This window comes from Electrophorus electricus, chromosome 3 (genome assembly GCF_041902795.1).
Source record: "Electrophorus electricus isolate QZ-2024a chromosome 3, ASM4190279v1, whole genome shotgun sequence".
Taxonomy (NCBI): Eukaryota; Metazoa; Chordata; class Actinopteri; order Gymnotiformes; family Gymnotidae; genus Electrophorus; species Electrophorus electricus.
The window spans coordinates 37,261,614-37,276,847 of record NC_137499.1 but is presented as its reverse complement, the minus strand read 5'-3'; the positions used below and the strand labels follow the sequence as shown (position 1 = coordinate 37,276,847).

Genomic DNA, 15,234 nt, shown 5'->3' with positions numbered 1-15,234 from the left:
TTCTTTGTACTCGTGTAATTTTTGTATTATTTTTGTGTTTGGTTGAGACCTTTGCATTCTTGGTATGTTATTCAAAATATGTATTCGGTATTCTCTCCGTCTCTGTAGTGTCTCCTCGGGGGGAGGCTGGATCAGTGAGAACATATTCTTGCTGAAGGGCTCAAAAGGTGAGTGGTTAGCATTCATGCTAACTGAATACCAACCGCACGCACACATCCACAAAGAATTTACTTCGACAATCCCGCTTTATATACGTAAATGACAGGTTAAACAATGACGTGTTAAAATGGCGAGTTACCATCTTTTAGAATCGCCTACAGCACAACCTTACGGATAGAGGTGGTATTGAATATTTACACATTTTGGCATTTTCTCACTGGGCTTAAACATTGCAGTGGGGTGATCAATAATTAAAGGGCCAATATCTTACTTTTTAAAAATTTTATATTTTTGCTTGATGCCCACAATGGCCACAATGTCATGGCCCCTTGGAAAAATTGGGTTGTTTCTGCGCTTTTAAGAGATCTAAGAAAAATGAGCCCTGTTTTGATTGGCTCCCCTTGTATTGTGCATCATTCAAAAATCACTCAGAGCTGAAACATGCTTAACAACTTGAAAAGTGCTGAATCAACAAAAACGTGCTGAATAGGCAGAGATATGTAAATGAGCTTGTTCTTGTGACATCAGAGAAAGCATGATGCCAAAATGGGCTGTTTTTGCAGCTTAGATTCCATATGAAGACTGTATGGACTGGGCGAGTGAATGATGCTTTTTGAAACTTTAACAATATTTTTTATATTACTTTAAAATTCCTTATTTCAACAAAGCAAGGAAATGCAGTTTACCATGAATAGGTAGCGAAAAAAACCAACAACAGTGTTGTGGTTCTGTGTCTCTCCACAGAGGGTGCCGATAGCCCAGGACTGGAGTGTTAAGAGGAGGCAGGGGAGTTGGATAAAAAGCAATGAATAAATCCAGTTCTAAAAAACAAATAAACAAACAAACAAACAAAAAAAACCCCCAACAACCAATGGTCTGACCACTCTGCAATAACTGAACGAGAGAGGAACGTATGGAGGAATGGTGATTGGAAGGAATAAAGAACTTAAGGACATGAGGCATGGAGAACGTATGAGATAGAGAGGAATAAAGTCGTGGACTGGTGCAGGAGGGAATGAGTGACTATTTTAACTTTCACTCCGTGGTTCTCTCATCTTATTTCTGTGCCACTGGGATCTGTGTGCCTGAACCACAGTGTCTCTCGGTCATTCGTTTATGCGGAGCTCTCTGTTCCTCCCCACGTCTTTCGTTTCCGGACCAAAACAAACCCACTCTGTGCACTGGCGGCCATTTTACCTGGATCATACCATTCCAGAAAAAGGGGTGGAAGGAAGTTGTGATTCAGAGCCTTGTCACCCTGGGTTTCTTTGTCCTTTCCTACTCATACAGGATGCGGGTGTTTACGTGTAGTCTAGCACGGCGTGAATGGCTTGGTCATGACAGCAGATTAGCGGCCACAGATCTTTCATGGCAGGACGTGGTTCTCCCCTCTTACACGCTTGCCTGACATGAGAGATGCCTCAGCGTGAAAAGCAATATGGCATTATCACTAAAGCCGAGGCGCAGTTCCTGCAATGCTGCTTTCAACTGTGGCCCTAAAGGCAGACCACGGTGGGCAGGATCGCACGGAGCCACGGGCACCGGACCCCCTCCAGTACTGCTCAGATCAGGAAAACCTTAGATTAGAAAACGTTCCGTCAGGGGCCGGTGTGGTCAGGGACACAACAGCCGGGTGTGGGAGAGCCGCGAACAACAGAGTAGAGAAATAAAGAGAGAGAGAAAGATGGAATGATAGAGATCGAGGAAGGGAGAGAGAAGAACGTGTTAGAGAGAGAGAGAGAGGGCAGGGGTAGAATTCTGCAGTGTCCTAACTGATTTATCCACGCAAGCCATAACAGGACAAAAACGGAAGCAAGAAGTAGAGGACAAACATGCTTGTGTGTTGCATGTCAAACATCCAGTGATGACAATGAACTAAACCTCTGGGGAAAAAGACAATGTGAACTAAAAATAAAACTATATGTGTACATTAACAGATGACAACGCGAGCTTGGGGAACAATTTGTACAACGTGTGTATTTTCATTTTTATGTTTTATTTTTATGATAATTCTATTTATTTTCTTTATGTATGTATTGAATAAATGTATGTACATGTTCATTTAATACTTAATTCTGACTGTAATTTGATTTTATCTAGTTTAAAGCATAAATATAAAAAATATTAAAAACATGGTCATTGAAATATGCTACTTGTATGTGTAAATTTCGAGAACAAAATTGTGTTATGAGCTAAGACAAACGTTACTGATGATGAGGACGATCGATTCAAATCGAAAATGCAAATCTGCAAAATAAATGATAATAAAACCTGACAATAATGGAGAAGATGACAATAAAATAAAGTGTCCCTGAAGGTGTGTGCCAGGTCATTGGTGTGTCTTTGTGCTGGACAGGGAGTGTCCCATGTTGTGTGCTGGGGTGAGCGCGCACGCTTCTGCTTCGGCGTGTAAATGACTGCTGCTGATTCAGTGCAACCTGAGATGTGAGGACGTGTGTACGTGTTGGCATAAAAAAGAAAGAAGCAAAAAGACGGCATTTTTCCGTGTGCAAATATATTCGTTAATAATTCATGGGCGCCTTCACATGCTTTGTGTTTGTGTGTGTGTGTGTGAATGAGAGAGAGAGAGAGAGAGAGAGTGTGAGCAAGCCCTAGTGTGTGTGCAGATTGTGTTCTTACACTACTTTTTGAAGTCCAGTGAAATGTTGAGTTTTTTTTTGTGAGAGTTCTCTTTACACAAGCTAGGAATATTACGGGGTGTTTTCTGCCGCTCTTGAGAGAAAACTAAACCGCAAGTAAATTCTACTACTTCATCTTTTATTAATGCTTTTCCCTCTGCTTGTTTCCCTACTAGTATCACAAACCATGGTCATAATAAGTATAAATATCTACTCAATAATAAATGTATTTTGATATTACATAGGCGTTCTTTTCTGTAGAAATTAAGTCTAGGTAAAATAGAACTCTTAAAATCTCTTACAACAATAAACGATGATTTAGAAAAGTCAAAGTTATTCATACTAGGCACTCTGGTCTTGCAGCATATAATTTCAAGCGAGTCCTTGCTCAGCACATGAGCAGCTTAGGCTTCCAAGCACACAGTGATGTAGGTGTCCCGCAAAGCACATGAGTTTGAAGCGCAGTTCTAATTCCAACCACTAGAGGGATCTCTGCGCCTCTCGGAGGCCAAGACCTGATGAGTAAGGTTTTTTTTTCTTAAATATATACATAGTTACAAACTTACAAGGATTAATAAGTTTCACGTAGAGAAGATTTACATAGAAATATATTAATATCAGTACTCATGCTTACATACTAATGAACAAGTAATAACTTACAGACAATATATAATAGATGTGTTTAAAAAATATATAAAAACATAATTCAACAGCATTTATGCAATCTGTCTTGTGCTAGAAGAGTAGATTTGACCTAAATAATCAATCTGAGGTTGTCTTGTTTTAATGTTGTCTGCAGAACCTGTACTGGCCTTGTATGTAACTGAATAGTGAATAGTAAAAGAGACAGAGGGATCAGTTGATAAAGGGTTTTGGCAGGAATTGTCTGGCTGAAGAGATGTTCCTCTAATAGTTCCATTGAGTGGTAACAAGCCGAAATGTCCAGCCTGCCCTGAGAGACCACTGGGACACCTCTGTCTCACCCCTTTGTCTCACCCCTCTGTCTCACTCGTCTCACTCCTGTCTCATCCCCTTAACTCACAGCTCCGTCTCACCTCTCTGTCTCATACCGCTCTTTCATCCACAAAATATTTCAGTTTTATCCTCTGTCTGATGAAGGAACAGTTATGTCTTCTTCTCTACCTCCACCCTATTGTCTGTATGAAATACAGAGATAGATTCTCTCTCACTCCGTCTTCCGCTCGGTTCTCTCCATTTCTCCCCCCCCCCCCCTCTCTCCCTATCATCTTGTGCCCCGCCTCTTGTGGTTCCTTGAGTACAGCACACACACGCAGGATGAGTCTATGCGGATCCATCTCCAGCCGGTCCCCCGCACGTTGTCTGACGTGAATGCCCTCACAAACGACTGCTTTGTCTGACACTCGCTCACCCAGTGCTTCTTGTCCACGCCGAGGCAGCCTGCTCCAGCCACACCGTGCTCAACCCGCGCCCCCCGGTGGTCTGGGCCCCGGCACTTTGTCTCGTAGAAGTACTGTGCCAACATGCCCTTCTTGGTGGGAAACTTGTTCAGCACAGTGACGTTGTGCCAGTGTGAATCTATGGCCGTCCTCCTGTCCATCACCCACCGGCTGATGGACTCGCACACTGACCGCTCGGGGCCCACGTGCTCGAGCTGTCGTTTGTGGCGGGACAGCCTGCGGGGGTGCTGCTGAGCCCCCCCGGGGATGTCGGATGTGGAGAGGCCCAGCAGCAGGTTCCTGTAGGACTCCTGCAGCAGCCTGGCCGTTCTCTCCGCCTGCGTCTCCCCGCCGTCGCTACCGCCGTGCCCCTCATAGTCGTCCTCCTCCTCGTCCACGTAGTCGTCAGGCAGGAGGCCTGACTCCAGCAGGAGCTGCAGGGGTGGGTGTTTGGGAGGGGTAGGGGAGGTGGAGAAGAGGACTCTGGGGTGGGACTCCAACAGCAACAGTTCCTCGTCCTCCAAGTCCAAGCCCTCTGCAGGCATGGCTCCTCCCCTTTGTGCTTCTCCACCCGCCCCGTCCAGGTCTGCTCCACCTGCGACGCCTGAGGGCTGCAATTCTTGTAACTGGTCCTTCACCATGGAGATCTCCATGGAAACAACCGTCACCTCCTTACGGCTGCCCGGAAGCGTGCTGTCTTTGAGGAGGGTATTCCTACTCTGAGGTCCACCCCCTTCAGGAGATGTTTCCAAGTTTTTATCATCCTGAAACTGGTCCCCATGGGATTTGTACTCTGTGAGCATGCGGTTGTCCTGGAAGCGGTAGAGTGCTTGCCGTTTGTGGCCCTGGGAAACGAGGCCTGTCTGTTCCTCCAGCCTGTCTGCGTCCCCTCCTGCCAAACGCTTCTTTGGGCTTTGCCTCCTGTGGGGCAAAGTTTCCTCGACCAGAAGAGAAGATGATGAGCTGTTATCCTTCATGTTGTTCGGGATGCGTGTGTCTGCTGTGCTGTGAGGTGCTTTTTCTGCGTACTGGACATCTGAGTTGTGGTGCTGGTGGTAATCACTGGAGTTGTAGTCTGCTGATGAATTGGTAATGCCAGGCTCCATCGTCGCGGCAACAAGCCTGGGAACAGGACACTGAGGGTAGAGCAGGGCCGAGGCGATCACCATGGCAACCAGGGGAAGCCAGTGCATCACTCCCAAGACGTATCAACTGGGAAGAGACAGGCAGAAAGTAAGGAAAAAAAGAGCAAGAGATGATGATAGAGTGAGAAAAGGGAGGTGAGAGAGAGTGAGTGAAGCCTCTTCACCTCCCCCATGCAAGTCCCCTCAAACACCCACTAATCCCGAACTCCCTCAAACACCCACTAACCCCAAATCCCATCTGAAACCCACATATAAACAAGAGGTGTGCACTCCATACACATCCCACAGTCCTTGTTATTGTACCTCATTCTCAGTAGAACACACTGCATCGGCAACACACTTTACATTTTTAAAAGTAATTGATCAGCTTGCAATCAAATGTCAAGCAAAATCCACTCAAAGGCCAAAGATCAAACCTGTCAACATCGTATGTGGGTCAATAAGACCGTCCCTCTTATCTTGTTTCTTCTTATGAGCCACATGAGAGTGAGAGGTGGAAGGAGAGAGAAAGAATGAGATAGAGAGAGAGGAGAGAGCAACAAGAAAGAGAAAAGGGTTGAAAGAGGGCTCAGGTTATAAGAGTATGTCACAAATCTCATTTATCTGGCAACAGCCAGACCTGCTTTCAATCAATGAGCGAAAACAGTCAAACTCAAATGGCTGTAGCATTGCAACTCTGGCCCCCTGCAGTGGGAACACAACTACAGACGTGAGACAAGCTCAGGTCATTATCACACAGTCAAAGGTATGGCCTCTCTAGCTGGGGCACGAACCCTAAGCCCAGGCTTTCTGAGGGGGCGGGGGGGCACTCTGCTTGGGTCTGCTCCTCCACTGTCGGTCCTTTTTAATGTATAGGCTACCATTATGCTATCTGCACACTGGCTACTGTTTCTGGAAATAAGTATGTTTGCTTGTCCATTTTGACCATTTTGCTGAGACGTGTGAACATGCAGAGCAGGTCAGGCGAATGCAGCGTGTGTGTGGGTGTGGGTGGGGTGAACAGAGTTTGGGTGGAGAAAAGCATGCGCATCCCAAACCAAAGCACAAGTACAAGCACACAGCACTGCCTCACTGCATCCACACAATGCAAGAGAGGCCTATTCATATTTGAACTTAAGAGTCTGAATGGGCAGCAGCTTTCCCAAACCCCGAGCTCATCCACAGGCTTTCAAAGTTAGGAATGAGTACGCGTGCCAGGCTACAGATGGGTGGTGTGGTGACCACGACCGGGACGGATACGCATGTTACCTGCGTTGCCTGCAGCAAATGTCTAAGAAAGTGTGGCAAACGCACGAAATTCCTTTGTAAAAGAAAGTTTGCAAAAAAAAAGAAAAACGTTAAATACATCAACTCACAGAACAAGCTCTATCTGTAGTGTGCTGTGTATGTGTTAAAGGCGGGAGGCCGTCGTGAGGAGCAATGTCTGGAGCACGGCTCTCATCAGGAGAGGGCACACACTCACTGGGTTTGCTGAGCGATGAAAGAGCGCCTAGGGAGGCTGCCACCATGACACACACACGCGTGCTGATTAAGACATTTGTTTAGTCATTGAACAGTGAGAGAGGTCAGTGGGACGTTTTTACTTTCCGCTCACCGTCGCGTGACCATTCAAGAGCGGGCCAAACTGCAGGTTTCCGTGTGTGTGTGTGTGTGTGTGTGGGTGGGTGTGCACAAGTGTGTGGTCTCAGTGATGCTGAGCTGTGGTGCAGGGGGGCTTAAATTCCTTTGAACAGTCACCTGTCACAGCTGGAGCTGCTGGTGCTGTTGTGTTGAGTGTTGGGGAGAGAGAGAGAGAGAAAGAGAGAATGAGAGAGAGAGAGAGAAAGAGAGAGAGAGGGGGGGAATGCTTAGAATGCTAGTGAGATAGGCTCCTCCTAGGTATCCCACGGCAGGAAAGAGATGAAGAGAGAAAGTGAGGAAAAGATAGATGAGAGGAAAAGAGAGGGGGAGAGAGGGAGAGAGAGCGAGGGAGTGAGGGAAAGAGAGAGGGAGGAATAAAGTATTTTTTTTCAGTGGGAAAAGAAAGCAATTAGCAAGGGTGGACAGGAAGCCAGTGCAGTAAAAACTTACATCTAATGACACTAATAATAACACAACCCCACCCTAGACACTGTATAAGCAGACCACACACACACACACACACACACACACACACACACACACACAGATACCTTGTACATGCAGACACATGAGTAGAGACAGAAACAGTCCAAATATAGTGTGTGTCTGCTTTAACATGAAATTACACATTCAAGTTCACATCCTGTTGACAAGCAGAACTGGTCTCTAGGTGCCCTCCTGCACACAAACAAGTAATGTCGTTCTAATTCATGTCTGCCAACATGAACTTAACATGTATACTGGTGGCGAATGGTAATGGCCCTGCGCAGGACAGGACAGACGTGAGACCTGACCAAGACAGACATTTCGAACAGCCACTCCAACTTCAAATGGGTGAGATCTTGTCCTGTTTTATGTAATATGCTGAGACCAAACTGAGTGACCCCAACAATTCCTGTACACTTCTTGTTGGCATTATGTTTGTGCTCTTAACCTACAATGATCTTAAAGAAGTGACTGATTCATGACACTCATAAAACTTCTACAATCCATGACTGTTGACATAAGAATTAAATGTCTGTGAATGTATATAGAAATAAGTTATGTTTGTTGAAGTTTGTAACAGATACTCACTTTATGAGATACTCAGTTTTATGAAGCAGGCACTTTAAATTACACTATTATCGAAAATATCCATGCACAAGTTCACAACTTCATATCTTGTATTCACTGTCTTCCACTGACCAGCAAGTGTTGTATAAACTTCTTTAAACTTAATATTAAACTTACATTCAAATCTATCTTGGATTTATTTGGATTTGGACAGTAAGCATTACCTTACTGCATCCTTTACTTTTTAGCAAATATTGTCTGTAAATATTGTGGTGTTGTGTTGCCAAACTCCAACACAAATCGTTAAACCCTATTAAAAATAATACAAAATGTAATGTAATTACACTATAACCCATGCCACCAGTAAACTTTTAGCCAATGCATCGGCCTACACATTACCAATAAATACACAATAAGAGTAAATGATTAGAGTTTCAGTAGCGAAAGTCTACAGCGGCTCGCGATTCATCTGCCCAGGTGCAGGGTTAAAGGGAATCTAGCCGCACGCAAGTCACTTTCTTCACACCAGCTCGTGACGGTTTTCAAAGGTCGTGACACTTTTCAAAGTAGCTTTTTAAAAATGTTCCTTGTTCATCTCCCGTTACATTTGAAAGAACTGCTAAACTAATTACAGTAGACAAACAGGAGGCTGTTTTTAGAGAGGATCTATACCATAAAATATTCTACACGTGGTGTTTTCACATTCAAGTCTTCATGGCATTCCAATTGAATCATGACCATATGGATGAAAAAAAAACCCCCACTGAATATGCAAAAATTGTACTTGCACTCATGAAACAAGACTGCGATGAGCATGCATTCTCAAAAGGTTTGCACGAAAATCGGCCTGCGTTTATAAACAGTGATGTAGACTTCACGGGCATAACCACGTCTGTCTAATTATATTCAGGGCCATGACTAGTTACGAGGACACCGAAGTGCAGACCACTGTGGTATTGGTAGTCCCCCCCCCCCCCCCCACTTGTATTTCCTATTCATAAACCCGCTCATGAGTAAGCTTTAAGATTTTAAGCGCTGCAAGTTTTTAGGTTTTATTCCCATCTGACCGCATTACGCAAAATGTTACGTCCACAGAGAGACGCGCAGAGAGGTGGGTAAAAGTAACCCAAGTTAAAATGAACTAAGAGCATTGTTTTCAGCTGAAAACGAGTTAATAAAGGAATAAATTCAGTTGTATGTAGTTTATTCAGTTTAAATTCAGTAAAATAACTGAATAAAGTCAAGTCATAGCAGTTTACGGAAAAGTTCTGGACTACTGAAGTCGCACGTCATCCTGTATTTTGGTGTCATGTCCACATTTGAAACTCCGCGTCTAAAGGTTTTTTTTCTGATCTGTGGAAGAGAAAATGGCCCGTATTACGTTCTGTGATAAATAATAATAATTAAAAAAAAACCATTTCAAACCCGATACATTTTGTCCTACGTACTTTTTCTCTGAAATGTCATTGGCTCGTTTAGTCGAAATACGAATACTGCACCATGCAAGCTGCACATTAAAATGAAGCCGCCGTGTCCCTCATCGCCCAGCCTTCTCCAGGGATAACCACAGAAGCAGTCCATTAAAACGAGTTGAAAATCACAGTCAGTCTGCTCCCGTTGAGCAATTCACTCTGAAGGCAGGTCAGCTTGTAGGGCTTGTCAGAGCAAGCTACGAACAGAAGAGAAAGATCTGTCGTGTCAGTATCAGATGAAGAAAGTTAGCGAGCTATCACAGGCTATGTAACCGACGGAATATCTTTACCTACCGAATTGACACAGCTGGCAACCGCAAGCCAAATAATACACACGGTTTGCTGGTCTTATGATATAAATTCCGTGCGCAGTGACTATAGCGCAGTTGTTTGCAAATTTCGTTTTCATAATTCATCTCATATTTGAGAGGAAAACACATATCTGATTTGGAACATTTTTTACCTTTATGTGATTTTTTGAAAAACTACATTCATTTTTGACACTGACAAATAAGATTTATATCCAGAGTACTTTATGGACACGACAAGTGTTTTTAAAGAGTTTATGGGAGAATGGTATGATGGGGAATTAATGGACTGTAAACAAAACACTGTCAGGTCTACATAACTGTATTCCACGTTCATAAGTTGAAGGAGTTAGAGGGTTTCAACTGTGCACACTTCATGAAAACATGGTTAAAAACAACAGAACAATGAAATCATGCAATCAGAAGCATTCATGAGAATGTATTACTGGCATTTGTGGTGATGAGGAAATTAAACGTTAGGAATATTGCGGGACCTCGTCTCGATTGTGCAGGTAAAAGATCTGAGGCATCAAAGCACTGAAAGACTAGAACATCAACACCACCAGAACACCTCTGCAAACACCTGGTGGGCTGGAGAAATTATAGCACTCGTGAGTTCAAAAATGGCAAAGTACTGCACACTATATAACATTCCACGGTGTTCATATTTGTGCACCAAAAAAATGAAAGCTCTAAAGATGATCATTGATCAATGTTTACTTATTAAAGTGCTGCAAGCTACAATAAGTAGCATATATATATATATATATATATATATATATATATATATATATATATATATATATATATATATATATATATATATAAATTTCTTTTCAGTAATTGTTTCGTTTTATGTCAAAATGAAGTGCAGTAAAAGAAAATAGTTTACTATTGTATTAATAAAATAATATTGGAGGCAATTGGTTTAACTGTTCTAAACCATTTGGATTTTTTTCTTCCTTCTTGTTGCTTCCATATTTTATATATTTCCAATTTTATAATAAAAAAAGATCACGTCATATTTTACGCCCTGTTGAGCCTTCCAGATTTTGGACAGTATCTTTCCAAACAGCCGTAGTCCCTATAAAGCTACTAACATCATTAGTCACACGATACTATTAACTGACAGTCCTACGGTGCTGGAAGTGGTTACGGCCCTGTTCATAACTCATGGAGTTGGAAGATGTGGGGACTGAATGCTGGAGGCCTGGCCTCTGCGACACTGTTTGTGTAAGGTGGCGTGTTTGTCGGCAAGCTCAGTGGTTGTGGTTGTTATGGAGATGGTGTTAGCAGTGTTCAGACATCTGTGTGTGTGTGTGTGTGTGCCCAGTGAAAGTATGTTAACAGTTTAAGATGATGGAGTGTGTAAGATAAGGAGATTCTGTACTGATTTCATCTTTGCAATTTCAATGTCCTTCTGTGGGGTAGGAGACCGAATGGCTTGTTAGCGTGGGCTTGTTAGCGTGTGTGTGTGTGTGTGTTGGAGAAGATATACAGTAGGGCTGATTGCTGTGTTTGGCCTGCACTCACTGGAGCTCATCATTGCTGCAAATGGAGTGTGACGATAGAGTGCTTCTGTTTACACCCCTGACGCTGCCGATGCGTTTTACCTCTTGTGTGTGTGTGTGTGTGTCTGTGTGTTCCCAACTCCTCCCAACCGTGTGTGTTCCCACTCCAAAGACAACACATACCCTTTCCAAGGCAGGCCCTCCCCTGCACTGTGTTTACCCCCCCCCCCCCCCCCCAAGTGCACACACACACACACACACACACACACACACACACACACACACACACACACACACGCACACACACACACACACACACACACACACACACAGTCACTCTGAGTCAAGTTCCCTTTCAAAATATTACTTCCCCCATCCTGTTAGCAACCCATAAATAAAGCATGTCTGCCATAATGAAATGTAATTTGGAAATGGACCCCTCAGAATTTACTCTGTAAAATTTGCCAAAGTGCACATGACACAACCTGACTTGAAATTCCAGTGTAACATACTCATCTTAAAATAAAAAAAAAGTGATTATTGTGAAAAATCAGCATCTGGTCAATGTTAAATTTGAAAAAAAGTTCCAAACACAGATCTTATAACTCAAAATATCTTAATGTTAATATCTCAAGCATGTACTTTTTCAGCACTGGCTACAATAAGGTCATAGACCAGAGGATTATCTTAGCAGAGATATTCTGTAGTCCCCTGTTTAAGATCAGTACGGTGCATCCCACTCACATCCAACACACCCCGTGGAGAAACGCCAGCTCAGGCATTTCCTGCACGCAAAACATAACAGAAACTAACAGAAGTGAGAGATTCAACCTTTGAATGTGATCAGTGTTCAATCGGCGCTGAAACACTGGTGCAACTGATATTGTTATTAGCAAGTTCTGCAGCCGGACCACACCTGTTCCATATCTTTATGAAGAGTGAATGAGAGTGTAACACATGTTTCTGATGAGGACCTCTCAGAACCTGCTCCAGAACATGCTCCAGAGCCACCATGGAAAAGGCAATGTCACACTTCTGCATGTGTGTCTGCATCCGGCGGCCAGCCATTGATCTTCGCTGTGGCAGACGTATATTTCCGGGTGCCCCCAAACCCTCCCACCCCTTGTCTCTCACTCTCTCCCTCGTTCTCTCTGTCCTGGGTCCCCAGACCCATTAATGGCCTGTCTACTCATACTTATCTGCCCAGACTTTCATAACACCTGATAACGTGATAGAGGGTCAGGAATGACTTGTTTTATGTTAGACGTGTATGTAAAACAGTACCAAATGGTTGTCTGTGTTTGTATTTTTATGTATTTGTATTTTTATGTGTTTATGTAAGGATGTGTCTGTCCCTGTGTGTGTGTGTGTGTGTGTGTGTGTGTGTGTGTGTGTGTGTTTTATTAAATACATTTACAGGACCTGCACTGAAGAGACATCAGTATATTACCACACTCATATGTCATATTCACACTCTCTCTCTCTCTCTCTCTATCTATCTATCTATCTATCTATCTATCTATCTATCTATCTATCTATCTATCTATCTATCTATCTATCTATCTATCTATCTATCTATCTATCTATCTATCTATCTATCTCACTCTCCTTTCCACCACACACATACACACCTTTATGTTGCCTATAAATTCTGATTTCAACCTCAATATTCCCTCCAGAATACCGGTCCAGATCCGGTCCAGTTTCACTGCAGAGCTCAGTGAAAGCAGTTCCATGGGTGTTGTTTGGTGTAAACAATGGAGGATGGTTTGCCAGGATTACAGCAGGATTTTGATTTGCTTAAAGAAAAATGCTGTTATGTGAAGCATCCCTCCCCTTTACAGTAGGATGAGACTATAGAATTTTAGTTCCATATTCTAGAACGTCTATGTGGTCTAGAAGTCAAATCTCATATCAAAAACTAAACTTCCAACAAAAATGTCAAGTCCATGTTTGTGCCATCTTGTTCAGGCCCGGTGACCTTGCCTGTGGCTCCTTGGTTCTAAAAACAACTCGAAAATCAATGAAAAAGCCATTACACATTTTGTGAAAATACACCCCCCCCCCCCCCCAAAAAAAAAACAACAACAGCAAAGCAAGAGAAAAAATAAAGAGAAAAAAATAACAAAGCACTAGTGACATATCTGAGGAATGTCTCAGCGAGGCACACTGTCTAAGCAAGGCTCATCCACCCATGGCAAAAATGATCAATCTGTTTGGAAACACAACCGGCGAGCTGGCGGAGAAAGCACGTAACATCAGTCTCAAAATTCCTCCGAAGGTCGATAAAACGCTCCTGAACGTGAGCTCGCAGAACTTTTAACCTAGCACAGAAGCGTTCATCACGGTTAGTACACTGCTGATATAATATCCGCAAGAACCGCGGTGGCTTAAAGAATTAAGGACAGTTTATACGGGTAGAGCACGAATCAAGAGCATGCATCACTTAAAAAAAGATTTGGAACTTGCCTACACATCGCGTGAGCTGACTTCCAGCATTCTAGAACACTAAAGCCTGGAGGAGGCGGCGTACGAAGCCTCGCGAACGTTACTAACTAATCATCCAAATTCCGAAGCTGGAAAACCTGTCACAACCTCTCCGTGGTCTACACCTGCGTTCTCCCGCATACTGCAAAACAAGCAGCAATAAAGTGAACGTGACGCCAGCGGTTATGTGCGTGTAAACAGTTATTGTTTGTTCCTAATTGTCGCTTTAACCCCCCGGCCTTACCGTTTAGGTGACTGTCGGACCGCACGCCCTTCGACTGAAACCACATTGATTCCACAATCCCAAAGTTTCAGTCAAGAACTCGTCCAGATCACAAGACTGGATATTTATCTCGCAATTAGCTCCACGTCATCTCCGATTCATTCTGCAGACGTGCATATATATATATATCCGTAACTCCATATGTTCAGAAGAAAGTATTACGGAAAAGGTTAAACTTTGTAGAAATTCCTCAGATCGGACGACCCGGCGGGGGACATCTCGCGCTGTGTTCGGCCGACAGTGCACGGGACGTTATGGCTTTCCCCGAGCACGCACCTCTGCAGCTTACCGCGTGTCGAAACCGCTTCCAAACAGCACGAACGGCAAATAACCGAAACGACTGACTCTGTAAATAAAAACGTCCATAAGAATTTCTCTCGAGTGTCAAGACAGGACTGTCCGCACCCGATGCGCAAGGTATGGTTTTTGGAAGCGAAAATGTAACAAGAGTCGGGGAGTCGGGTGGAGGATGGGAGAGTTGGCGAGGAGGAGGGGGGACGATAGAAGACATGAGGTTGGGCGAAGGGACGAGCAACATCTGTTGACTGTGGGTGTAGTCGGCGAAGCTTTTGAACCCAAAGTAGAAAACTTTTCCACACCAAACGGTACGGGGTTTGAGATATTTAATAACGTACTCATCTTAAACAGGCAGCAACGCCAAAGCTTTGATTTATTCATAATACCTGAGTTTAGCACTAAATCAAGAACTAACGGATAGGGCTGGAAACTCATCACATACGCTACATTCATCATTTAAAACTAAATACAAGCTGCAATAATGGTAAATAATAGTCTCTGATAATCTGTCAGGTGTTTCCAAACCGGTTATTATTTTTGCAAATTAATCTAAGCCTGTGATGACAGAAATTTAAACGGTAGCTGTAAGAAATGAAGGTACATAATAGAGCATAATAAGTGATTAAACCTGTCGGACTCCCAGATTTCAAATACTTTTAAAGGGCTGGGGTGTATGAGATTGAAGAAAGAAACGCATTTCTTAAGGTACTGAATTTATACTGTTATCAGATACTGATGAGATACTGAATTCCGACTGAATGTCATTTAAAACCATTATTAGGTGTAGGCCTAATCTACAATTCAAACGGCTCAGAATGTCCCCTTTGGTGAGACATGGTATA

The 15,234-nt window shown here is 43.4% G+C and overlaps 2 protein-coding genes across 4 annotated transcripts in view; one reads left to right on the top strand and one right to left on the bottom strand.

Annotated features, from left to right (window-relative positions):
* Positions 1 to 2,479, top strand: part of ppfia3 (PTPRF interacting protein alpha 3) — a 39,379-nt gene extending 36,900 nt beyond the window's left edge. For both annotated transcript variants that reach the window (XM_081711407.1, XM_027025678.3), the window contains exons 31-32: positions 109 to 167; positions 904 to 2,479. In XM_081711407.1, coding sequence (XP_081567533.1) covers positions 109 to 138 — 30 coding nt within the window. In that variant the 3' untranslated portion in view covers positions 139 to 167; positions 904 to 2,479. The remainder of the gene's footprint in view (positions 1 to 108; positions 168 to 903) is intronic.
* A 437-nt stretch (positions 2,480 to 2,916) lies between these two features.
* Positions 2,917 to 14,499, bottom strand: ntf4 (neurotrophin 4). 2 transcript variants are annotated; one of them, XR_014122869.1, is made up of 3 exons: positions 14,057 to 14,499; positions 9,483 to 9,703; positions 9,222 to 9,387 (listed from the first exon to the last, which is right to left on the bottom strand). XR_014122869.1 is itself a non-coding variant. In XM_081711406.1 (2 exons), exon 2 carries the CDS (start codon positions 5,407 to 5,409, stop codon positions 4,042 to 4,044), a length of 1,368 nt encoding a protein of 455 aa, XP_081567532.1. In that variant the 5' UTR covers positions 5,410 to 5,428; positions 14,057 to 14,499; the 3' UTR covers positions 2,917 to 4,041. The 2 variants fall into 2 exon arrangements, 1 of the variants encoding a protein (XP_081567532.1); XM_081711406.1 differs by lacking the exons at positions 9,222 to 9,387; positions 9,483 to 9,703 and adding an exon at positions 2,917 to 5,428.
* Between the last annotated feature and the right edge of the window lie 735 nt (positions 14,500 to 15,234).